The sequence below is a fragment of the Cucumis melo genome, chromosome 11, assembly GCF_025177605.1.
Source record: "Cucumis melo cultivar AY chromosome 11, USDA_Cmelo_AY_1.0, whole genome shotgun sequence".
NCBI lineage: Eukaryota > Viridiplantae > Streptophyta > Magnoliopsida > Cucurbitales > Cucurbitaceae > Cucumis > Cucumis melo.
In genome coordinates, this window is record NC_066867.1 from 15,145,195 (window position 1) to 15,172,828 (window position 27,634).

General features: G+C 33.4%; 1 protein-coding gene and 1 long non-coding RNA gene across 2 annotated transcripts; both read right to left on the minus strand.

The window, feature by feature from the left end:
• Nucleotides 1-1,353: 1,353 nt before the first annotated feature.
• Nucleotides 1,354-13,628, minus strand: LOC127151700 (uncharacterized). The gene is made up of 4 exons (XR_007824808.1): nt 13,527-13,628; nt 6,351-6,421; nt 5,237-5,352; nt 1,354-1,556 (listed from the first exon to the last, which is right to left on the minus strand). It is a non-coding gene; the product is annotated as an uncharacterized LOC127151700 (long non-coding RNA).
• Nucleotides 13,629-22,992: 9,364 nt separating this feature from the next.
• LOC103490439 (uncharacterized) lies at nt 22,993-25,234 on the minus strand. Its single transcript, XM_008449932.3, has one exon. The coding sequence runs from the start codon at nt 24,150-24,152 to the stop codon at nt 23,433-23,435; it is 720 nt and encodes a 239-aa protein (XP_008448154.1). The 5' UTR covers nt 24,153-25,234; the 3' UTR covers nt 22,993-23,432.
• Between the last annotated feature and the right edge of the window lie 2,400 nt (nt 25,235-27,634).

Here is a 27,634-nt window from a genome sequence, read left to right on the forward strand (position 1 = left end):
ACGGTGTATTTTGAATGCAACCAAATCTTTTTACGACAAATATTAATTTTTTCGTTAAATAAAGTGTTCTAACTATTTCTTATGTTTGGAGAGGGAGGAGGGAATAAAACAAAAGATAAGAAAAAAAAAGAAAAAGAAAAAAAAGGAGTAAACTAGATATATAAATTGATTTTATTTGATTGTTTTTTAATGAATATAAGAATAGGTTACTTCATTAGAACATTTAATTATCTTTACCATCATGTCAACTCAACTTAAACTAATCTCATTTGTTACAAATAAGAAATTGTAAATTATTAAGATTACACCCCATTTTTTTCTCATTTTGTTATTGAAAACAACCCAAAAAAAAATAAATAAACAAATATATATATATATTGAAAAGGTACTTTATTGTCTTATTATTATATACCAAAATTTAAAACCGAGTTCTAAAAAATTGTGTAAAAAATATTGTCAACGTATTAATATAAATTCTAATGGCAGCTGGCAATACGAATTTAACTAGAAAATATTCATCAATTATAAAAAATACATTTTTAAGAAAGTAAAAGAAATGAAAGAAATCATAGATATTTCTAACTCAAAAAGAAAAAAAAAAGAAAAGAAAAAGAGAGAGAGAGAGAGAGAGAGAGAGATTGACTTTTGGTTTCAATCATTAAACAAAAGATAAAAAGATACAAAGAAAAAAGAAAAAAGAAAAAGAAATAGTGGCCAAAAAATGGAGTTGGGAATTTGGAGGGAGACGACTTATTTAGGTTTTGAGTAATTGAGTTCATGCATTGACATTTGGAAACAAATTATACAATTAAGTGTTACTATTAATTACTCTAACAAATATAATTCTATAGTATTATTAAAATTATATTAATTAAAAATGTAAAATATATTTATTCAAAGTAATTAATGAAAGGAATGATGAGTTTGCGCAGTGCAGAAGAATTAATGTAATGCATGACGAGAAGATCAAAGAGAGTTTTGCATTTTTTTTTTTTTTAATTTGCAGTTGATTATTGGAAACGCGTTTACAGAGAAATAAATGGAAATTGAAGAACTACAAATTTCCAAATCAAAAAGCAAAATATACAGAGGATCAAATCATTGCAGGAAGTAATAGAGAGAGGAAGGATTATCAGGAACGAGGAATCTCCACTTGGTGTCCATCTTGTGGTTGTCTTCCAAGAAGAAGCATCTACATAGGGGACAAGTGAAGCGATTCCTGTCAATCCATTCCTGGATGCAATTGAAATGAAATAAATGCTCACAATTCGGTAATTTACACACCGAATCTTCTGATCTTCCAAACTCCGTCAAACAGATGGAGCAAATCTCCTCCGACGATCCTCCATGATCCTCATCGTATGACCTGACCACCACAAGGTCAGTTCCATGTTGTGGGGAGGAGGGCCGGCCAAAAACAGTAACCACAACGCCCAGAATGGCTTGCTTCATACGAAAAAGAGGAATCCACAGAAAAGTGCTGAAGAAAAGGATGGGGAATCGCATAGGTGAAACGAGGTAAAACAAACCTAACATATTGGCGATTGGACTGAAGTCTGGAATTTAAGACACAAACAGAAAGAGAGAGAGTTTAGAAGGTTATTGATATGAAAAGATCAGAAGTGGATTTAGATCGCCATTATATATATGTATATATATAATAATTGGGAGTATAGGTTGAAGAAGGAGTCTTGAGTTCTGTGGGCCAAAATGGTTTTGATAAATTTTGAACAACAAAAAAACGAACCAAGGAAGATGTTATGTATATTCTTTAAAATTGTGTTGATGATCAGCTTCCATATATTCATACCCAACAACTTCTGTTGACACAGTTATAAAAGAAATCCACTTATATATAACAACCAAGATAGAAGCACCTAATTCAGCCATCCTCTTTTTCTTTGGATGTGAGCGGGAATTCTTTTGTATTACCTGTTTGCTTCCTCCCCTCCACTATCTTTGATCAGGAGGTTGGTATATATTGTGAACTGAACTCTACTCTGTTTCCCTTTCAAAATATAAAATAATTTAAAATTGTACAATCATCATCCAGTACAACTAAAATATCTCTTCTCTTTTCTATTTGTCAGTTTTCTCTCTCAACTTCAAGTTTATATTAGTTAAATATACAATAATTCTCTCATAAGTACTTTGTTAAGTTTACATTCATGTAATCATTTCAATTTATATATATTTCATACCTGCATCTGTTATTATTTAATTGGATACTTCTGTATTCAAGAATAATGTTACAAGGATAATTATACGTACATAAATTAAAGAGAATAACTAAATTACGGTAAATATATCCTAAATTAATTAAAGCATGATTCCAATCTCCTAAATTTCATAAGAAAAATCTAAATGCTTCCTCATCTTTCCATCACACACAACTTTTATTCTTTTTTTTTTTTTTTTTTTTTTTTTGTGTGATGAAGAGATGAAAAGCATGTAGATAGGTGCATCCTAGAATGCACCTAATCATCGTTCAATTTCATACCAACATACATATGTACTGTAACACCCTCCCTCAAAATCAAGATGGGAAAGTAGAGACCAACATGAGTTTGCTAAGTAACTTAGTGAAGCGGGAAGATGGTAGTGGTTTGGTGAAGATATCGATTAGTTGGTCTGAGGTAGGTAGATATAGGATTGAAGCTGAAGAGTGTTGTTCTAAAGATGATGACGAATAAAGTGACAATCATTCTCAATGTGTTTCATTTGTTCATGAAATATAGCATTGTGAGCAATCTGAATAGTACTGCAATTTTCATAGTCAAGTATAGTGGCAGATGGTTGAGGGACTCCTATCAGTAAGAAGCCAATGAAGTCGTAATAATTTCGAAGTTGCATCAGCCAGCACATGATATTCATACTTTGTGCTAAATAGGAAACAATAGATTGTTGCTTCGTCAGGAAATGAGAGAATCACCGAGATAGAAGTAGTAATCCTATGGTAGATCTCCTATCAGTTAGATAACTAGCCAATCAGCACCAGTGTATTCAAATATAACCAAGGATGACTTTGAGAAGAATTGTATTCCATGACCCAGAGTTACTTTGACATATTGTAAAATATAAAGTACAACAATGTCGTGTATAGTACGAGGTGCAACCATGAATTGACTGACAATGTGAACTACATGGGCAATATCTGGACGAGTCACAGTCAAGTAAATCAGACTACCAACAAATTGTCAATATAGGGTAGGATCTTCAAGAGGAACCCCATCAAAAGAAGTTAAGCGAATACTTGAATCAAGTGGTGTGGAAGATGAGCAGATTCAGTGATATCAGATTGAGCTAAGAGATCAGAGGAATATTTTCCTTGAGATATGTAGTATACATCGAACAAAGATAATACCTCAAGACCCATAAAGTAATTGAGTCGGCCGACCCAAATCTTTCATCTCAAACTGTTTTCTTAGGTAACATTGCAAATAGAATATGGCTTAATCAGGATCGTCACCTGTAATAATCATGTCATCAACATAGAGAAGGAGGAGAATAATACCATGAGGGCTCTAACGAGTAAATAAGATTGAATCGCGAGAGTTAGAGGTAAACCAAAGCTAAGTGATGGTGGAACTAAAGGATAAAATCCAAGCTGTGGAGCCTATTTGAGTCTGTATAAAGCACGACGAAGAAGGCAGTCTTTCTGAGGTGGTGGAAAGGTATCAGTTGGTAGCTTCATATAGACTTCTTCAAATAGAGCCCCATTGAGAAAAGTATTTTTGACATCCATCTATAAAAAGGGTTACTATTTGGCTTTTGGTATGGCTAAAAAATTGTGAATGCATTTTATTCAGGCAACTGGAGTAAACGTCTCTTCATAATCAGTGCCATATTCCTGAGCATAGCCTTTGGCTGGCTACTAGTCGGGATTTGTAGCGTTCAATAGACCTATCAAAATGAGTTTTGATTTTATAAATCTACTTATAGTCCATAGGACTTTTCTAAAGGTTAGGCCAATATAGTTCCAAGTATGAGTCTTTCCTAAGGCTTGAAATTCCTCATTCGTTGCTTACTGCCACAAAAGGTTAGTACTGGCCTTTCTTATAAGTTCAAGGTTCGACCAAAGACATAACAGTTGAAAAAAAATGGTAGTCCTTGAGATGAAGAAGAGTTTCTCTTATCCATGTGGAGCAGCGAACAAGTAATGGTAGATACGGGGACATAGAAGTAGGATAAGATGAAGTGAGCTCAGTGACAAGAATTGAATGTGGTGCAGGGTTAGGGGAGAATAAGAAATTGGAAATAACTCACGCTACTATAGAAATCTGCTTACTTGACGTTAGTACAGTGTCAAGTAAACATATATTTAACGGTTTTTTAGTGTAACGTAATAATAACTATCTTATATAACAAAAAACATGTGTTGTATACCAAAACTAAAGTCTATCCCCTTACATCTCTATTGGCTCATGTATATAAGTATAATGGCTATGAACAAAACATTTACACAAAAAAGGTTATGAGCATTCTCATATTTTAGTCATTTACAAAATTAAAAAAATCGTATCTAGGTGTGTCTATCATATGTCTCGAGCTAAAAATTTAGCCCACTCCACTCATACTTCATCTAATTGAAGTTGTGAGTATGAGTTTCTTGTATCAATATATAAAACATAAAAAGTCGAGTAGACACTTTGTTAAAAATAAAAATTAGTCATATTATACTATTTGTAACGTTACAATGTAAGTAGTTTAAAAACATACTGCATCAGTAATAATGTTTGTGTCCTTACTTACGATTTTACGAGTTTATCTCATGACATAATATCCACATTCAACAGTACGTACTTGTAAAGGACACTATAACACAAAACCAAATAACAATGCATATTAGATTATGTGTTAAATTAAACTGTAAATAACTTTATAAATATATTTACCTTTACGACTTTCTAGAATATTGTTTTTCTGGTTTTTTTCAAATTTTTCTGAGATTGGAAAATCGTCAAGGCCCCACATTTCCAAAATAATATATAAATTAAAATGAACTAATTTCTTTAGCGATTAAAAAAAAAAAAGAAACATAAACATAGTTAGCTTACATATTTGTTACATATTTGATATCATCTCGGGAGCTTGTTCTCAATAAGTCAAGATGGTACACCACATCATCATATGGATTAATAACTACTAATGACCAATGATCACCAAATGAAATATATATGCAAGTAAATAGTATTTTGTATTAATGCAAGTTTGAGTTGATAAAAATTATACTTACCCGGGATTATAAGGAACAACAACCAATTGATCTTCTTTGGAAATCATTAATCTACTATAAAGGTTTTGAGCTCTAATCTCCTCGAGTACTATGGCCAGCTAAAATAAGAGATGGATCTACAAAAACGTATAAAAGTATTAGTATATTGGAAAATCCGAATCTGATGAAGTTCTCTACACCAAACTCAAACTCTTTAGATAATCTACTCTTTGGCATCCACGATTTATCCATACTTATAATAGGCTAATCTTGGATCTACAAAAAAAAAAAATTACAATATTCAAAATTAGGTAACTCATGCAACTTACTATCCTATCAACAAACAATTCCCAAGTGTTCTAGTAGTAAGATCATTTACATCGAAATCAAAGCTCAAATTAACAAGAAATTTACTCTTCGTCAAATTAACAAGCAATTTACTCTTCGTTAGTGGAGGAATCAATAAAGAAATGTTAAGGGCTAGATAGGGAAGTATAAAATGAAGAAATACTAGAAAACATACAATGTTCTCAAAAGATGACATGGCTGAAGAAATGAGAGCCCTATGCAACAAAATATTTACCGGACACATCTTAGATTAATTAATTTATAAATTAAATATCTTAGATTTAATTTAATCTAAATTTGAATCATATTCAATATAAATTTATTTCATAACATACAGTTTTAATGTGTATCATATACATATTAAATTTTAACCTATAGTTTTAATATGAATCTAATTCATATTAAATTAATATTTGAACCCATTCAAATATTTTATTATCTCTGTAAATTAATTCTAAATCATATCCAAAATTAAATTTATAGAATAAATTTTAACTAGAATATAAACTTTATATTATAATGTATCACCATACAATATATTAATTCTCAAAGTAAATTTGAACGTTTCAAATTACAAGCAATACAAATAAATCCCACTACCCTTTACGAGCTAGGAAGAGGACCTACAAATCAGAAGCTACAACGATATAAGATTAATTGGCTAAACTCATTAACCTCATTAACCACATTAATCAATATTCGTTAATTGTGTGTACACTCCACTATAGACTCAGAGCTGAACAAATACAAAGTGAGTCGTATCCATAGTGTTACCATTATAAGGTACCTTGCCTTATCTCTATACTATAGATCCTTTAAGTCGTATCTCGAACATGGATCATTGTATGTCTTTATATACTGTTCAAGATTCATCAAATAGCTTAGAATGTTAGTTTTTTAGATTTAGGTTATTAAGACAAAACTAATAATATAATCAATAACACTTATTGAAATTATAATAATAACACTTTATTAATAATGGTAAATGGATTACATTTACTATGTACGAGTTTTAGGGCATAAAACAAAACAATGACAACATATACGTAATAGTTAAGAGATTGGATCCCAATAACGAAAACTTTTATGTTCAATACCATAACATAGACGAGCATGAGGTTCAAGTTTGGTATCTTCATGAGGATTAAATAAAATAAAATATGCACAACCAAATATTTTATTGTGAGTGTAAGAGGGAGGAGTACCATATAAACATTCAAAAGGGGATATGTTGTGAATGACGGAAGAAGAAAGATGATTAATGACAAAAACAATGGTGAAGATCATCTCGCCCCACAACTTCTCAAGATAGGAAGTATAGAGAAATTGAGCACGAATAAAATCATAATGTGACGCTTTTCTTTTTCTCGACCATTTTGCTAAGAGATGTAAGGACATGAGTGTTGTACAAGCACTACTAGAAAAAAAACCTTCTTGATGATTGTAGTTTTTATTTCTTGACGTTTTTTGAAAAACCGTCAAGAAATGGGTGATTGGAAGGAGAAACCGTCAAGAATTTTTATGGAAGGTCAATTTTCAGCTTTCTTGATGTTTTTTAAACGTCAGGTAATATGTATTTATTTTTTTACGTTTTAAAAACGTCAAGGATTATCTATTAAATTCTTGATGTTTTCTAAAACGTCAAGAATATTTATAAATTCAACATTCTTGACGTTTTGTAAACATCAAGTAATATGTATTTTTTCTTGACATTTTAAAATGTAAAGTTATATCAATTAAATTATTGACGGTTTAAAACGTCAATAATTTTTATAAAAAGACGAAGGAGTTATTTTCTAAATTTCTTGACGTTTTAAAAATGTCAAGTAATTTTTAAATAAAATATTATATTTATTAAATATTTCATTACCTAAATTGATCAAAATTTCTCAAAATTTACCAAAATTCCCAAACTTCTTGCACGCCTCCTCCAATTTTTTCTTCACTTTCTTCGCGTGTGTTGCTGTGAACTCGTCGAACATCGCTCCGCCTTCCGAACGATGGAGTTTTCGGCGACCACTCCGACCAAGGATGTGAATCTGTCGAAGTTGAATGTTCATGTCCCTACAAGACCACCAGCCACTACCACGTTTGACATGGAAAAGGAACAGGAAAAACACGTAATGGCATAGTGGATGAGATGTATCCACGACCTCAACCTTTATATGACTTAGACAAACCTTTTTTCTGAGAAAGAAGGAACTTCTCATTCCAAAGAAAAACTTTTCCCAAAATTGATTCTAAATCTCCAGTAAGATCTCGAGCTCGTTCTGCCAGCCAATGGTTCTCTTAAAAAAGATCTGATAGATTTTGTTAACGTCTCAACATGACACATTGAAGATCTTTAAATTATATGACGGACAGGATGAGATCTCCTGATCAGCATTCTATATGTGGATATATGCCAGGCCAAAGACAAGGATTTTGTTACCTTTCACCACCCGATGAATTGAGAGATGTGAGTCCTGCACCTGACCATGGCCATATGAAGCCTTTTATCCCTAATAGGAATCAAACTAAATGATTACCACTTAGAAACAGAAGCTATGATGCTATAGATCCTCGAGGAAGGATTGAGGATGACAGATTGTTTTATGGTCCTGTACGTTTGGGTCAATTGACTGGGTACAATGGTGGAGAACCAGATGACAATGAAAGAAGATTTAATGAGAGACATGAACCTCTTTATTCTTTTAAGCATGGATTTCGTGATTCTGATGGGGAGAGATACCGAAACAAGGGGGAGGATTGTTCTAGGCCTTTTAGGTTTTGTGCAGAGGATGACCCAAGAATTTCATGGAAGAGAAGGTAGTTAGGGAGAAAGATTGAGTTAACACTATAAGAAATTGGGGCTTTCCCGATGCCAAAAAGGACGTCGGCATAAAAAACGTCAGGAATAAGGGTATTTCCAATGCCAGACAGACGTGTCGTGAAAGTCACATCGGAGAAAACCCTATTCTCGATGCCACGCACAATTCGTTGGGAGTGGCATCGGGCAAAAGGGTATTCCCGACGCGTCAGCCAAACGACGTTGAGAATAAGGCCAAATTAAATTTAAAATACACCTTATTCTCGACAACATGCACAGTGCGTCGGGAATAAGGGGTTTTTCGACGCACTATTGCGCATCGGAAAAACCTTTTAATGAGCGTCGGGAAAACCTTTTCGTGTTGTGTCGGAAGATCCCTTTTATAAACGTTTCAATTCTGTTTTACACAGAACTGAAAACGAAGGGAAAGGGAGAAGAGAGAAACGAAGATTCGTCGTCGTTCGTAGCTCGCCGTCGTTTGTTCTGTCTGCCACCTTAGGTAAGTTTAAATATAAAGTTTATGTAATTTAAATATAAGTTTTAGGGTTTTTTTTTAAGAAAATTGTTTTAGGATTTTGTTTTGGAATAGATTTTTGTTTGTTAAATATATTTTTGTATAGAATGTGTGTAATTTGTGGTTGAATTGAAATTTGAAGGGTTTAGGGTTGAGGATTTATAGTTAAATTGAAAATTGAATTGGGGGGGGGGGGGAGGTTATAGTTAAATTGAAATTTGAAGGGTTTAAGCTTTAGGGTTTATAATTAAATTGAAAATTGAATTGGAGGGGGGTTATAGTTAAATTGAAATTTGAAGGGGAGGAGGTTATAGTTGAATTGAAATTTGAAGGAGGGTCTAGTTAATTTCAAATTTGAAGGGGGTTATACTTAAATTGAAATTTGAAGGGGGGATTACTAGCTAAATTGAAATTTGAAGGGGGGTTACTAGCTAAATTGAAATTTTTGTAGGGGGTTATGGTTGAATTGAAATTTGAAGGGGGGTTACTAGCCAAAGTTGCCCCATTATGCCCCAAGAAGAAAGACAGAAGCATTTAAGTCATATAATCTCGGGCTATGGTTGCCCCGGGATACCTTGGGATGAAAAGAAAAAGGTGATGGTTATATGATCTTGGGCCAACATTATCTCGAGATGCTCTAGGTTAAAAATCAGGATATTGGGTTATGGTTGCTCCAGGATACATTAGAATGAAATACAAAAGGCGATAGTTATTAGATCTCCAACTAAGTCCACACTGAGTTTGACCCAGATGTAGTGTATAAAGTTGATTCATTTAAAATATCGGTTGATTTCATACAAAAGTTGCTCGCGAGATTAAACAAAAACAAATGTAAAGCATACCGAATGAGATTTTTATTGCATTCTCGTCTATCAAAATGAATTGAAAAGGAGATAGTTGAGTAAGTGTGAATCTGATATTAATTTCATTTACATAAGCAGAATGTAATGAATCTAAAAACATAAAAATTCAAAATACAGTAAAATACAACAACAAAAATGTATTATGAGTCAACAAGTTTAGCTCAATATGTCTTCCGATTGAAGCCTACATCTTTGCAAGGAGAACACCAGTGAATCTTTTCTCTATTTCTCCTTTTGACAGGATTCACATCTAAAGCATAATTGTATGGTTTGATGTTCCTCACCCTACAAGCTGTGAGTGCATGTGAACATGAGATTTCATAGTGACCAAATTTCTCGTACATGTACATTCTTTCATGTAAATTGACTCGAGGATTTATGATAAGATGTTGAACAGGGAAGCTCACAACAACTCAAATGAAGAGGACAATGAAGCACATGCTGGAAATCCATACGAGAACTTTCAACGTCAAACCAATCAAGCGGCAGTCATTAGGGTTCAAGGCTCAATGACAAAAGCTAGAGCTAAAAGACTTCAAGATGGATGAAATGCTTATTTACAAGCTAGATTTTCGGTCTTCAATATAGGGTTGGAACTTCAAGAGTTATTTAGACACCCACGGTCATAATGAATCTAAAAATTAAGATTCATTCACATCTTTAATGTATTTTTAGATTCATTCACATATTTAATATGTACTTATTTAATGGTATGTACTTTCATTTATTAGGGTAGTTGAAAGGGGATAAAATTAAATGTTGTGTTCTTTCATATAACATTTGAAATTAGTATAAATAGGGTTATAGTTTCCACATTTTGAACACAACTTGAATTTGAATAAAATTTTCTCATAGAGTGTTTCTCTCAAGCTTTATGCTTTCCTTTATATTCTTGTGTTAGAATGCATGCTTAGGACTTTCAAACTCAGTTTGATCAATTAGATTGTGGAGAGTTCAAAATCTTGAAATTAGGAACAAGTTCTCCTTTCTTCTTGATCTTTGATTAAGCTTTCCAAGCCAAATTTGTTTAGCTTTCTTGGGGTTGTTTAACTAATTGTTTAATCGGGGTTATTCTCATTATTACTGCTGAGGGAGTTCACCTAGGATAAGGGAAATCTCAAACGTGATTGAGGTAGTTTCACTTATCAATTTAAATGATCGCCTACAATCTCCAACTCATCCCTATCTTTCCACCATTCTAACAACATTTTACAGAGTCTCTAGTGTAGATATTAAGTTAATCTAGATATTTAACTTTATACTGTTTAGATAGATATTTTATACTGCCTAAATGAAGAAGCAAGCTTTATAGCTAAAATTTGATATTAATTCCCTGTGTTTGACCCTAGACTTACCAAGAAACCTATTGTTTCTTTTACACTTGGGCAAATGATAGCAAAACTTGTACGTAACGAGGATTTAGTAACTACGCAAGGACTAGAGACATAGTGAGCATCTTATAAGCAATAACCACGACTCACCACGTAAAGATTAAGATCAAATAGAATAAACATCGAATCCCATGAACCTACATTCTAAGAAACAAGCAGTTGAGCGTGAGGATGGGCGAAAAGTGGAGTTCATACTGACCATGAGGACGGGAAGGGGGATCATCATCTTCTCGAAGAGGAACAGCGGGGTTATCCTTGTAACCTACATTAGATGGGATATTAAGAACCCGATCTAGGCATGCAAGCTCCTCATCCATGGGCAATCACTTGTATATGGGCCTAAATTTGGAATATATGATTTGGTTCCTAAGATTTTAATTTCCCCCAAACAAGAAGTCCCTAGAAATCATCCCCAAGATTACCCCACAAATGCATGTGTGAAACACATTAGATCTCAAGACTCCTTCAACGAATCTTGAGGCAATTTAATAGATCACAATCAAGATTCCTCATTTGCACGAGCCCAAATTGATGAAATTGTTGAGATTCATTTACTGAAACCACCTCAATTAAATTTTAGTTCACATCCAACTACATCAAAATACCAATTATGAAGTTTTCCATCTGCCCAAGATTTCAAACTAAAAACTAAAAACATAAACTAAAAACTAAACCCTAAACTATGGAACCATTCAAAGTACTTCACCTTGAGAGATTAAGTTCGATAATGACTTCTTAAAAATTCGTGGAGTAAAAATAAGAGAAATTCCATCGATTTTAGAAGCAAACTCGTTTAGTTCTCGACGGAAATGAACAAAGTGTTTAAGGTTTAGGGCTTTGGTGAGAATATCTACTTCCAAAGGTATTTTGGTAATTAATAAAATCCTTTATTTTGAAATTAAAAAACACACAACGTCGATGCTGATCATGACTGGGATGGATCGAAAAATTAATGTTGAAAGATTTTTTTTACAATTTGTGAACAATCTAGAAGTCAAAATCAGTTGAGATTGATCGAGAAAACAAAATTAGTGTTACTTTTAAAGTAAAATTTACTTCTCAAAATTTCTCCAATGGTTTCGATGCTTGCTACTGATATCACTATCTTCTAAAGATTGAATTCAACCTTCTTCTCTACTATAAACTACTAAGGTAACACCAAAATCCTTACGGTTATGGAATTTCCCTTTGTTTTTTTTCTTTTATGGCATCACAGGCCATTATATTCTATGAAATCGTAGAAATGAAGTCAAATTCAATCATTTCCTTCTGCAAGTATGCCTTATGCCACTATTTTTCTGTATCTATTAGGGTTTAAATGAATATAAGGGCCCACCAACATGGTACCAGTTCCTGTGGTTCTTCAGGAGTAAAGGGTTCGAGGAAAAAAGCATCCACGAAATGTTCACAAAGTGCAAACACCTTGATGGTACGCATGAAGAAATCACTTCTCCAAACTTGGATTACTTGAAAAATAATGGAATTCAATAGAGAGCTCCGTCATATGGTTTTCAAGCTATTTGTCTTAATTGATAACTTGTTCCCATGGTCGAGTGCCTTGCAACTCTGGGTAGTAAGTCCCATGAAGTTGCTTCAGCCATTGCCCAACTTCCTTACATGCTTTTTCATATCATGGAGGACAAGCTTTGCCCACGTTTGGCTTTCTTTCAAGCATTGGATATCCCTTAGAAGGTGCTTGGGAAGATGATTTTGCTTAATCCTAGGCTTATTAGCTACAACATTGTGCCGAAACTTACTGAGATTGTGGACTTTCGTGCTAGTTTTGGCCTTGATAAGCAAGGGTTGATTGGCAAAGTTTTGGTAAAATATCCATATCTTACGGGGTATAATTTCGACAAAATGTTACGTCCCACATTAGAGTTTTTGAAATCTATAGGTTTGACGGATATAGGTCTTCAAGCAATTGCAGTTGGCTATTCTGAGGTTTTATGTAGGGATGCTAACAAAGTTTTGAGACTCAATTTTGATTTCTTGAAGAACTGTGGATTTCTAGATGCGCAAATTATAACTTTGGTTGGCGGTTATCCTCCTATTTTGACGAAGAGCATTGAACATTCTATAGAACCATGAATTAATTTCTTGATAGAAGTCATGGGGAGTAGAATTGAAGAAGTTTCTGGTCATCCAGACTTCTTTCAATATGGTTTGAAGAAGAGGCTGGAATTACGACACAAAATTTTGAAACAAAACAATATCAAGTATAGTTTAAGTGAAATAATTGGATCGTAATAAGAAGAAGTTTTCAATGAAGTTTGGTATGTTAGGTTGTCATTCTACTAAAGGGAAAGCATAAACTAATTTTAGTAATTAACATACATTATAAGAACCCTAATTAAATTAAATTAGGGATGAATGAAAATCTTACCTTTGTAGCTTCGTGATACTTTGAAACCTCCTCACAAACACGATCTTGAACCTCCACTAGAGTTCATCCGCTAATCTTCGGATACAAAATTGGGTTGTGGAACCCGTTCAATGAAGGAAATATGAGAAAAAGATAGAATTTGAAGGGTTGAGATTTTTTAGGGATGAGATGAAAAAAAACATATTTCTAAAATTCAAAAAAGCAAAAGTCTTTTACAATTTGAAAAATAAGCTATTTATAAGCAAATTATATGCAAAATTGCATGTAATTTCTTCACAAAGCTTTAACACCTATTTTTCCACTAACCTTTAATGGAATTACTCACCATTCCAATTTTCTCTTAGTGGGCTTGGTGTCATCACCATGTGCTTCCACATAGCCCACTAAGAGTTAGTGGGATTATCCAACAAATGTTGAATTTTTCCACTAACTTTGGTTAAGGAGCAAAATGGTCATTTGACCATCTAGTCAAAGTCAAACCATTTTGACGTTTTACCATTTTGTCCGTCTTGACTAATTCCGATCTCTCAAGCATGAATTCGCATTTATTTTTCTAAAATTCAAATCACATTTGAATATAAAGCCGGTCAAAGTTTGATTTTTCAAGGTCAAAAGTAAACATTTTGACTTTTTACAATTTTAACCATTTCCATTAATTCCAAGCTTCCAAATATGAATATCTATTCATATTTTAAATACTTAAATCACATTTAAGCATAAAGCTCTTGCTTAAAGCTATAACCGACGATGACTATATCATATATATTTGTCGACTCTACCTACTTCGAACAATTTGAATTATTCCAACATATTGTTCTAAATTAATTCCGTATGAGCTAGTAGGGGAACCTAATGGACCTATAGATCATGGACTCCAACGATCCGAGATTAACAGACTAAAACCTTTTAGACTGAGCTAATCAACATTCGTTAATTAACTATAGATATATTTTTGTCCATTTTATATAACCATGATCAGTAAGTTAATCCTTCACAGGTTGTTCGTAATCTCGGTTGGGTCAAAATACTGTTTTACCCCCGAGACTACATCTTGTTCCTTAAGTTCCACTGATCTACTATTGAACAATTGGTTTAAGATCTAACCTATAAACTGAATCCCTCTCGGGTCAATGAGAGGGTGGGGCCCTTTGTTCAAGACTTGGATTAAGTCTTTAAGAGATCAACCTATCTACTAAACCTAAAGCGGGTAGGAGTGAATTTCATCTTGCACCTTATGTCCCTAGCTATCCACCCGATCTTACCCCTGAAATGAGAGGCTTATTGGGCCAGCACCATTGAGCTACCCTCACTTATGTAAATCTGAGGATAATACTATTTGAACAGAAGTTCATAGTTAGCTCAGGATTAAGATCAAGTTATCTAAGTCATCATAATCGAAATAGTCTGTTTATATAGTCAACGGTGTTATAACTTAAAAGTTTCTATTTAATGGTTCCAGTCTTATGTAAACTCTTTACATAGGATGCCTCTGCTTCCATGTCTTTACATGAATGATTAAGGATCACTTCGTTTGTATTAACTACATAGCGGGCTGCATCCATAGCGATTCTGGAATAAGGAGCCTTACTCATTTACTATAGACCGTTTGGGCTATATACTCAAACCTGATCCAATTTTATGTCTCTACATAAAGTTCAAGTCTACACTAGATAGCCTCTAGACCTTAGTTTATTGGATTCAAGATTATAGTATTATGTTTTCACTAATAAGTAGGGGTGAGCATGGTGGGACGAAACATCGAAACTTACGACCGAAATCGAATGAACTAAGTTCGGGCGGTCGAAAAAAGTACACTAAACGGTTGGGTTCGGTTCTAGTAATGCAAAAATTGCCTGATCGGTGGTCGGGTTAACTGAGAGGGGTTAGTCGGTCTTGTAAACCGACCGAATCGGCCCCATGTATTTTTTTTTAAAAAATATATATATATATATTATATGTTTAGGTTTTTTCGACTTTACATCTGCCGACCCAATTCTCCCCTGCGTCTCTATGCCATTTTGCATTTCACAATCACAGATCTCGTCAATGACCCTTAGCCTGTCGTTTGATGACCATTTGCCTGCCATCCGGTAAACTTTAGCCTGAAGCCCGTGACCATCTGCAACCGTTCGCCCGTCCACAACCGTCGTCCATCCACAGCCGTTCGCCCTATTCGATGACCGGTTAGTCGTTCTTTTTTTTTTTGAATTATTATTCATGGACTATGACTTTCTGGCTTATTGATCTCAAAATAACGCTAGTTCGCAGCCCTTCGCCCTGTTTGGTGACCATGAGTATGACCATGACAAAAGCACTTTTGAGCAAATTATTTATTTTCAGTATTTGATTTCATTTTGTACGGGACTAAACTTTGAAGGTTTCACAACTAATTGGAAATGGGATAAAGTGAATTTACCGATCGAATTTATTCAAATCTATTTTTGGTAACCATTTGAATTTCATTTATTTATTGCTTAATTATTTTTTTTGAAATACACAAAAACCAATTCATGGGTAAGAAATTATGGTTTGTTGTCTAGATTTTAAAATATTTACAAAATCAAAGACAAAATGTTAGAAAAACTGTTTTAAAAACGTGTTAATGTTTAGAAAATTAGCAATTTTGTAAAGAAAAATTTGATAACCATAGTGATAAAACAAAAAAATTTCTTAAGCATAGGAGTTGAATTAATTATCCAAATTCTAAAACAATAAAAAAGCTTTTAGAAACAATTCTCTCTATAGTTCATAGTTCATACACATAAATTTATTATACATATTATAATAACACACACATATAAAACTCATAAGTCATAAATCATTATATTTATATATATAAATTTAAGGAATATAATGATTGTAGTAGTAAGATTCGATAAGCCGTGCGATTTATAAGATCTTCTCCTGCTCGTTTTTGAAATTTAAAAAGTGCATTGAACTCGAAAAAATAGCTTGTAAGAGTTATGTGTGTCTTGATGTTTCCACAAGATGGAACTCCACATATATGATGATTTAAGCTGTTGTTAAGTTTGAAAAAGCTTTTGATAGATTAGAAGATGAAGATGCCTCTTATAGACATAATATGTCACCGAATAAGGAAGATTGGACAAATACTAGGATGTTAATATGATTTTTAAAAGTATTTTATGATGTGACATTGAATATTTCGGGCTCTTTGAATACTACTTCGAACTTGGTTTTCCATTAGATTACAGTGGTTCAGAATTGTATATGTTTGAATGCAGGTAGTTCAAATGCATTGTTAGTTGGAATGGCTAATAACATGAAGGAAAAATTTAAGAAATATTGGAGGAACAATGAAAAGAATAATTTGTTGTATGTTGCTATTGTGTTGGATCCTTGAAAGAAATTAACATTTGTATCTTTTTGTTTGAAAAAAATTTTTGGTGTTGAGGTTACTGAATCCATGGAAAATGTAGTGGAACAATGTTGTAGACGTCTCTTTCATGAGTATAATATTACTCGAAGTGGGACTGGGAGTAGACAAGGATGTAGTAGTACTAGTACAACTATACACAAACTGTTTTAGGCTTGGATGCTAATATTGATTTTGATTCAAATGAAAATATGGGTGAATATTTTGTCTACGACAGGATTGTTGAGGAATTTGAAGAGGATGCTACTACACCTTTCAAACAAGGGTCATCAAAGATTGATATCTATTTGTTGCAAGCCAATGTTAGGACCAAAGGTGATTTTGACATAATACAGTGGTGAAAGATGAACGGTGATCGATTTGAGGTTCTTAGTCATATGGCTAGAGATATTTTGGCTATTCCAGTTTCTAATATAGCGTCCGAGTCGACTTTTAGTACTGGAGGACGTGTTGTTGACTCATCACGCTGCTCATTGGCTCCTAAAACATTGGAGGCTCTCATATGTCTCAAAATTGGCTAAATTCAGATCTAATAGATCTTCAAATTCAACATGAATTGGAAAAGGCTTCAAAATTTAAAGAAGGTAATATTCAAATCTTTACATGATATATTTTGTAGTTGTACTGTGTAACTTTAGTGAAATCTTAAATTATTTAATAAATTCTTGATATTGATTAATTATGTAGGATTCCGAGTGGTTATGGAGAATGAAAAGAGCTTGAAGACCTTCCATATTTTGATAAGTTGTCAATTATCGACTAGGCGATTACTAACTAATTCTAATTCAAGACTTGTAATATTTCTATCGACTAGACTATCATAGTGTTTGTTTATGTTTGATACTTTGATTGTATTTGACTATTTGTAACTCTTAATGGTAATGTGGTGAAGTGAATTGAACTTGGATGTATTTAACTATTTGTAACTTTTAATTGTATTTTTTATTTCATTTTGGTAGTATGTTTATATTTTTATTCTTATGTTGTTTATTTTATTGATTTGTGTAACTTGTAATAATTATGAACTAAGTATTGAAATTAATAGAACTAGATTTTATTTTTTACATAAATATATGGTTCTAAAACAATATAAAATATATATCGTAGACTAGACTTTTCAATTGAAATTAAAAGAGAAATAAAACATAATAATGTCATTCTTATTTTTTAAAATCGTCTATCAAAGAAAGCAAGAAACATAGAAAGGAAAAAAGGAAGAAGAAGAAAAAGGAAAGAAAAAAAACCGACCAAACTGACCGACCGACCGACTGTTGGACCGACCAATTTTGTTGGAATTAGCAACTAAAGCCGATTTTCCAACTTCTGTACCAACTTTTGGTTGGTTTGAAGCGATTTGGTCGAAAATCGACCCCGGCCGCTCAATGCTCACCCCTACTAATAAGTCCTCAAGAACCACTTTATTGACTAGAATATAGTTTTAAACTACAAACAACGAATTTTAGGACATAAATTCCAACATCTACCACACACTCTGGATTTTTCCCCCCTGCTCCTCCCTTATCCTAAATCAAATTTGCTTATTTGCACTATATTAGTTTGATTGTATAATGAGTGTTAGAATTAGTGGGTTTAGCCCATTAAGGAGATTTACCCTCAATATTTTTCCTTTTTTATCTCCTTGTACTTTTCTATTTATTCCCCTCTTGTACCTATTATATGATTATCAGAAAATAATAAAACTAAAAATATCGTGGTTTTCTCCCAGTGTTTGGGTTTCCATATAAGCTTGGTTTTGTGTTTATTGCTTTCAATATGGTATCAAAGAGAAGTAACAACGAAACCCTCGAAAGAAGTTTAGGAAAAATCCAGACCAAAATAGAAGCTCACCATGGAAAAACTACTCCAAAGGATTCAGACGCTGCCGATCTATCCAATGGGTCAACCTTCACTACCATCCGTGCAACCTTTTGGCTAGAAAGAACCTCACGCGTTGTTTTCCGTTAATCTGACCACCCATCCCATTCGATTCTACGTGTTATCGCCTATCCAACCATCTCACCATTCCTGTCATCTGTCGTCGCATGTGTCGCCCTTTGACGCCAGACAACAACCTGCAAAATTATCAAATCTATACAGCAATGCAAATCCGTTCGTCGACCCTTTACAACAACTTTTCTTCTATAGGAACGAGGTTGACCAACTCCATAACAAATTGGGGATTGAAGCGGGCGAGTCATCGGAACCCTTCAGTTATGGACAACCATATGTTTATGGTCTCGGGATTAACCAAACCTATAGAAGAGCTATTTTTGAAGTTGGTACATCCTCGACATATTCTAAATCGATTGATCTACTGATGTATTCCAAGAACCCAGTAATTTCGCTTCCTAAAGTGCCTTCAAATTATATAACTAACTCTGCTGCCTTTAGTGCTCGATCCTTGACACATGATAATGAAAAGAATAATGGGAAACCAATTCTCGTTTGTGAGCACTGCAAGAAACAATGGTATACCAAGGATCGACATTGGAAACTTCACGGTTGGTCCCAAGAGGTAACAAACGTTCCTCCAACAAGCAACAGAACTCAGGGTGTAACGATGTTAGGGAGACTGCCAGCACCTCTCAGGCTCTACTGCTAGCCAGACCAACTCTCCTACTCTAAGCGCCATTGCTTGGTTAGGTATGTCTCAGTCCCTTGGCCTTATTAGTATTGATGGAAAGAATCCTTGGATTTTGGACTCGGGTGCCACAGGTCACTTGACAGGTTTTTTTTAGCAATTTCTCTTATACCCCCTGTATCAGTAATGAGAAAATCCGGATAGCCGATGGCTCTTTAACGGTTTCTCTTTGACGGTTTCTCTCTCCAAAATGTTTTGTATGTGCCTAAGCTTTCTTACAATTTGTTATCTATTAGTAAGATCACCCATGAGTTGCACTATAAAGCTACTTTCTTACCTGAATCTGTTTGCTTTCAAGACTTAAGTTCGAGAAGGACGATTGGCACTGCCCGACATAGTAGTGACTTTACATCCTTGATGATGATACCTCCGATAGTAGTATCTTTAGGACTAGTTTATAGTCTTTCTATTTTAGCACATTTTATATTGTGGCATTTTTGGTTAAGTCACCCAAACTTTACTTATATGAAATATTTATTTCCCCATCTCTTTCCTAAAATAGATGTCTCCTTGTTATCTTGTGATGTGTACATTCATGCAAAACAACATCGAGTTTTTTTTTCTTCACAACCATATAAACCCACATAACTATTTACCCTTATCCATAGTGACGTTTGGGGTCCTTCCAAGGTCACCACCTCATCTTGGAAACAGTGGTTTGTAACTTTCATTAATGATCATACCTGTCTTACCTGGGTTTACCTTATCACCAATAAATTTGAAGTTTCTTCTATTTTCCAAAACCTCTATCACACCATTGAAACACAATTCCGTAAAAAAAAATTGTTATTCTTCGGAGTGATAATGGTCAGGAATTCCAAACCATAACCTTAGTGAATTTCTAGCCTCCAAGAGGATTGTTCACCAAAACTTATGTGCCTACAATCCTCAATAAAATGGAGTGGCTGCAAAAAACAGTCACTTTTTAGACGTAGCCTGTTCCCTTATGCTTTCCACTTCCCTTCCTTCATACCTGTGAGGAGATGCTATTCTTACAGAAACTCATTTAATTAATAGAATGTCTTCTCATGTCCTCCACCTTCATACTCCTTTAGAATGTCTTAAGCAGTTCTACCCCTCTACTCATCTTGTTTTTGAGGTTCCTCTTCGTGTATTTGAGTGTACCACTTATGTCCACAGTTTTGGCCCTAATCAGACCAAATTTAGCTCTCGGGCTCAAGCTTGTGTCTTTGTTGGGTGTCCCCTTCACCAACACAATTATAAATGTTTTCACCCGCCATCCAGGAAATACTTTGTCACTATGGATGTTACTTTCTGTGAGAACCGATCCTATTTTCCCGTTAGCCATCTTCAGAGGGAGAGTATGAGTGAAGAGTCTAATATCACCTTTGAATTATCAAACGTATTCCTAGTACCGTGTCTGACATTAATCCTCATCCTATAATCCTACCCACAAACCAAGTTCCTTAGAAAACGTATTATAAAAGAAGTCTCACAAAGGAAGTCGAGTCACTTACTAGTCAGCCACCAGCTCTAGTCCAAGACTCTGAACCTCCTCAAGATCAAGGTATGGAAAACCCTACTGAACCTTGTACTAATAATACAATGAGTGACCATGACAAGTCTGATGTTGCTGTTCTTGAAAATATGGAAGAAAATGACAGTGGTGATGAGACTGAAGTCAGAACAGAAACCAGTAACAATGAAGATGAACAAGGTCATATTAGAAAAATTGACAAGTATAATCCTTCTCTTGATCTTCCTATTGCACTAAGAAAAGGTACTAGGTCCTGTACAAAGCACTCCATATCTAATTATGTGTCATACAGAATCTCTCACCATAGTTCAGAGCCTTTACTGCCAACCTTGACTCTACCACAATATCGAAAAGTATTCACATTGCTTTAGAGTGTCCTAAATGGAAGAATGATGTCATGGAAGAGATGAAAGATCTTGAAAAGTATAACACTCGGGAGATTTGTGTTCTACCCAAGGGACAGAAGCCTGTGGGATGCAAATGGGTGTTCACTCTTAAATACAAATCAGATAGAACACTTGACAGACACAAGACAAGGTTAGTTGCAAAAGAGTTTACTCAGACCTATGGTGTTGGTTGGTCAAAAACTTTCTCTGTTGTTGCTAAGTTGAATACTGTCAAAGTCCTTCTTTATGTTGCTGTAAACAAAGACTGGCCTCCATATCAGTTGGATGTTAAAAATGCTTTTTTTGAATGGAGATCTAGTAGAGAAGGTCTACATAAGCCCCTCCCCCCCCCCCCCCCCCCCCCCACCACTTAGCTTTGAAGCCCAGTTGATCAGCAGGTTTGTAAACCCCATAAATCCTTATATGGTCTGAAACAGTTACCCAGAGCATGGTTTGACAAATTCACTACCTTTGTCAAGTCCCAAGGGTACAATTAGGGACATTCTGATCATACTTTATTTACAAAAGTTTTCAAGATAAGGAAGATTGCAGTTTTGATAGCATTGCTAACAACCCAGTTTAGCATGATAAAATTAAATATGTTGAGATTGATCAGCATTTCATTAAAAAAAGACTTAACAGTGGGAGCATATGCATTCCCTACATCCCTTTGAGCTAACAAGTTGATGATGTCCTCACCAACGGACTTCTCAGACCAAACTTCGATTTTTGTGTTAGCAAATTGGGCCTCATTGATATTTACGTCCCAACTTGAGGGGATGTGTTAGAATTAGTGGGCTTAGCCCATTAGGGAGATTTACCCTAAATATTCTTTACTTTTTTTTTATCTCTTTCTACTTTTTTATTTATTCCCGTCTTGTACCTATTGTATGATTATCATAAAATAATACAATTAAAAACGTCGTGGTTTTTCTCTCGGTTCTCGGATTTACTCGTAAACTTGGTTTCATGTTTATTGCTTTCAATAAAATTGTCCACCGTATGTGCTACCACATGTTTTCTGAATTATGAAGTTAAGAAAATCCAGTAGTTAGTTTGACACTTAATTTCTTTCAAATTGAGCTGTATATAATTGTCTTTCTGCCCATACTTATTTATTGCATTTTCCCCTTGTATTTACTATAATGGTTGCAAGTTGAGATCTTTTTTGGCCTCATTTAACTTGGTGTGAGCAATAATTTTTGAAGTTCTGTCTTTTGCTCAAATAGTTCAGTTTGAACTTGGGACTTGTTATATTGGTTGCGTTTTTATCATATTCATTTCAAGCATTTATGTAGTCTGTTGGTCAAGTTATTGTTGAGTACAAAATCTATTATGGTGGGTTCTGTGACATAAATAGTTAATGCATAGTTAACAAATGTGATAATTATCTCTTCTTTGAGGTGGATAGAGATTTTACAAAAAGGGCAAATAGATCTCTCAGCTATCAGTTCTGTCCGTTCTGTACATATGCCTTTAAATTGTTGATTGTTCGAACTGTATTTACTCCAGTAAATATGTTTCTGCTGAGATATGATACCAAGTTCATGGAGTTTAAATGTTCCCTACGGACAAGACAATATTTATATTTGACCAAAATGAAGTTTAGTTTTCAGTATTCAAGACCACCATTCTCAATTATATTCTCCTTGGCAGAAATAGAATTGGAAAAATATGCTTGAAAGTAGTTCCCATTCTTCTGCACGGACCTTAGAATTGTGAACAGAATTTTGTTTACTTGAGACTGCACTTTCCTTTTTCATACTGACGTTAAGACATTTTTTAGAGTACTTTTTATCTGCATACACACACTACAAACGACATTATTTACTCTGAGACTAATGCATGAACAAACATATTCACTCATAGAACAATTATTTTAACCTGAAGACCCCTAACCTACAAACATTATTAGTAATTTACAAATAAAATCAAGAATACATGATATTCAACATTAGCATGATTGTTTGTGTCTTCCCTCATCTTACTTTGATATGATGCCACCTATTACAGCTGCTACAACAGCTGTAGGGTCCCCCAGAATGGCAGAGATAATGGCACGAGCTGCACTACCAGCCATCTGACCATACTTCTTGACTGTTCCTCTTGCCCCAGGACGGTTTTGCAGGGATCCCTTGAGGCTTGGGATAGAAGTATGCATTTGCCTAACCTTATTCTTATCCACATTGAAATATATGGCTTGCCAGCTTTCCACCAGCATCTCTTTCACACATGACAGATGAAGGTTATAGGTTTTGCACTGCGACCTGTACGACCAACCGAGTCCCTTCCCTCCACAGCTATGACACAAGCTTGAGAGCTTGTTACACAGGTAAAGATTGTGTTTACCATCATCAAGGACTTGTGGGAGGTTTGCACAACAAGGATGGAGATCGAAGTCACAACTATTGCAGTGGTACACAAATCCATGAACATAAGTTCTACATGCATCACATACTCGCTTTCCTTTTCCAGGGGGATAATAGTATAATTTAAATTCACATTTTTCATAGAAAGGATGGGTGATTCTGGGGGCACCAACGGCACAAACCTTGTGCAAGTTGAATCCACATTGTTGGCACTTGTATTTGTAGCCAATACCAGCTTCCTTGCACCCATCACAGTTGTAGGGGATCTCTGTGTACTCGAGCCTCAGTTTGTGTCGTGGGTGCATCGGGTGAGTTATCTCTCTCTCTATCTTCATGTTTTTTGTTTTGCTTTTGTTTTTTGTTGTTTTTTCTTTATTTTTCTACTGTTGCGTTTTTGCTTCATATATTCAACTTGTAAGGAGAGTTTGTACTTATAAGGAGGTGAAATAGTAGCTACAAATTCATTCTGATTGGCTTGTTTTGGAACACCTTGCAGGTAGATGCTTTGCTTAGCCTTTACGATCAGAGAATATCTTTTTTCAGTTGACATGAGAAGTAATTTGTTGGGGATCCAATAAAGGTTTGTAAAGAGAATCATATACCATTGAAGCACATTTTTGAGGCCTATCTAATGCATCTTAGTAGTGTAGATCACTATATTCAACACTATATATATGATGCACAGTTTCAGTCAACTCTCCCATTTCGCTAAACAAATCTCAACTCTTGGGAATATGAAGTTATTCTCAATAAACGCTCCCTCTCTCTCCCTCTTTCCCTCTTGTCTAACTCAATTACATTTGTCGATTACAGTAAGCAAGCTCTCCTTTACTTTTTCATGTTTAAAAACATAAAAAATGAAAATCCACAAGAAAAAAAAAAAAAAAAAGAAAAAAAGAAAAAATCGAATGAGGACCTGAAGAACTTTGTTCGTACCGCATCAAGTAAGTGTACTGGGAAGAAAGTTCAGTTTTAGTTTAGTTAATCTCGATGTTTCAGGGTAAGGCTTATTGTTGATAATAGAGATGCTATGAAAAGGAAGGGACTATTGTTGGCCTTTCCCTTACCATAGAAGGCAAATAAAGTCGGGAGTTTCCCACAGAATCTGGGCTACTAAATGAAAAGGAGGTAATGTTTTTTTATTCTATAGCCATTCATTGTCAAACCAAAAGAATTGGGCAAATAATGGATCTATCAGTTGGGGTTTTGGTGCCTTTCGTAAACAAAACAAAAAGAATTAGAATATTCTTGAATAGACCATTGTCTATTGTTTTTTCTTGAAGATACATGTTGCGATGATATACTGCTATATTCATTTGGTTTGATATGTTACTTGATATTGTTTTCATGTTAAGAATTACTTTTAAAGTGTAGTTTGTATGCAATTGTGGATCCAAATTAAGGTTTATAGTTAGTTATTGAATTATTTTTGTTTAGTCTTACGATCCTTCATTTATCACATGACAATAAAATAATAATTTAAGAATTTTGAAAAAATTAAAATTTATTGAGACATAACAATTTTTAATTATACGACAAAGATAAAGAGTTTAAGAGTTTTAGACTAGAAGTATTTTCGAAAAAAAAAACAAATAAACAATTGTCAATTTCAGCCTAATTCAATAGAAATTGATTTCCAATCTTGTCAAAATTGTTTGAACTAAGAAAAATGGGATGATTCAATTACTTATACATTGTTCATTACTTTGATGGTTATGGCAATAATGGATATGGTTTTTGGTAAGAGAGAATCTATGATAATTATATACTAAAATTTCACGTTTATGGATAAGACGGGATTGGGTGCCTATGGAAGAATACTTTAATATCTTTGCTATCAATTCAAAAAGAAAACATTAATAAAAGAAAAAAATATATTCGATTTTGGTCTAATTTAGTTTTTCTTTTTAATATTGTATTTTAGTTTCAGTTCAAAAAATACTAACAAGACATTTGTTGAAGAGAGATTTAAGCAAGGTTCAAAATATGATGTTAATGAAAACTTGAGCAAACTTTAAGGATATTAATAGAAATCGTTATAGAAAGATTCGAAGAAAAGACCTAGTTTCACTATGATATTTCATAAATATTCTAAAATAATTTTTTTTCTTATTAAGATTTCCTATATTTTAGAATAATTTTAGTCTTATCATTAAAATTAATTATATAGGTATTTCGATATTAAATAGTATATGTTTTCTTATTTACATTATATTAATCGTTATTATCTAATTTATAACTTCCTTAATTATTATATTAATTAATGTAAAATGTTAATTATTAAGAAAAAAACGTTACCTTATATAATTTATTTTCATTTATCATCAAATAATATATCTTTTAATACAAAAATAATTTTCAAAATAGATCTTGATTAATTCTGGTACTAAATATTTCATCTAAATTGTTCATCGGGCCCTTAAATCATCTAAATTGTTCATTCGCCGTCGGTAACTTCTTCAATCTCCTCACCAGTAATTTCTACGGTCATCCAGTTTCATTCTTCACCCATTCCGGTACATCCGGTTTCGTTCTTCACCGATTTCTATTTCATCCATCATCGTTTCCAATTTCGTTCTTCACTGATTCTCAATTTATTTTGTCCTTTCATTCTCCTCATACTTCTAGTTAGTTGTCTTCCTCTATTATTCATATTTTTCGGTACTCCATTACATCGTAGTTTTCCTAGAACGTTTAACCTTATATTATGAAATATTTGTTTTAGATATATACCACTTCATATATATAATAATGCATATATTTTTACATACAGTCGCCAAAGAATATGATATGCATGTTTGTTCTGCGATTTAGTGTATATATACCTCTTCATATATACAATAATACAAATAAATTGACACAGAGTAACCAATAAATATGATATGTGTGTTCTGTGATTTATTATATATATGCCTCTTCTTATTTACCATAATACATATATATTGACATCCATTAACCAAAGAATATCATATGTTTGTTATGTGATTTATTATATATATATCTCTCCTTAATTACAACATAAGTTATTAGTGACATATATTTCTAATATTTGTTGGAAGGATGGCCAAATTGCAATCTACTTCAATGATTTTTTCAATGAATCGAATAATTACGTTAGTTTTAGTATGTCCAAAATAACAGTTAATGAACATGTGTGCTATAAAGAATTGTACACTAGCCTTATATCCAAGTTAGACAGTTTTATTGATAAGAACAATATTGATATATATCTTTACCTAGGTCCTATAGAATGTGTTAATAAGGATTTGTTATTTATTGTGTTTTTTACTTTCGATTCTAATGTTTAATATCCGTTATATACATAATATTATTACATATATACGATAATTTTCCGTTATACTTTCAAATTCAATTCTTTAATTATCCTCTAATTTCCTGAATATTACATATCTACCAATGATCTTTACATTATTTTCTTTAGCTTTATAGTTGAAAATTTGCATTGCACTATTATATACGAATATTATTGCAAATATACTTAACACAAACACTAGATCACATTTTCCATTTTAATATATATCCAATTCTAATGTATAATATCCATCATATGCATAATATTATTATATATATATATGATATTAAATCCAATGTAACGTATTCATCCCAGTCAACGAAAAAGTGGTTGAGTGGGGAGTATATGTTAAATTGATTTATGAATAGTATATATGAAATAATACAATGTATATTTTATGAATGAAAGGTTGCGTTTTCAATTTGTTAAATTGGTATATGTATTTTATTTCAAATATTCATATTATATGTAAAAAATAATAAGCTATGTTTGAAACAATAGTGA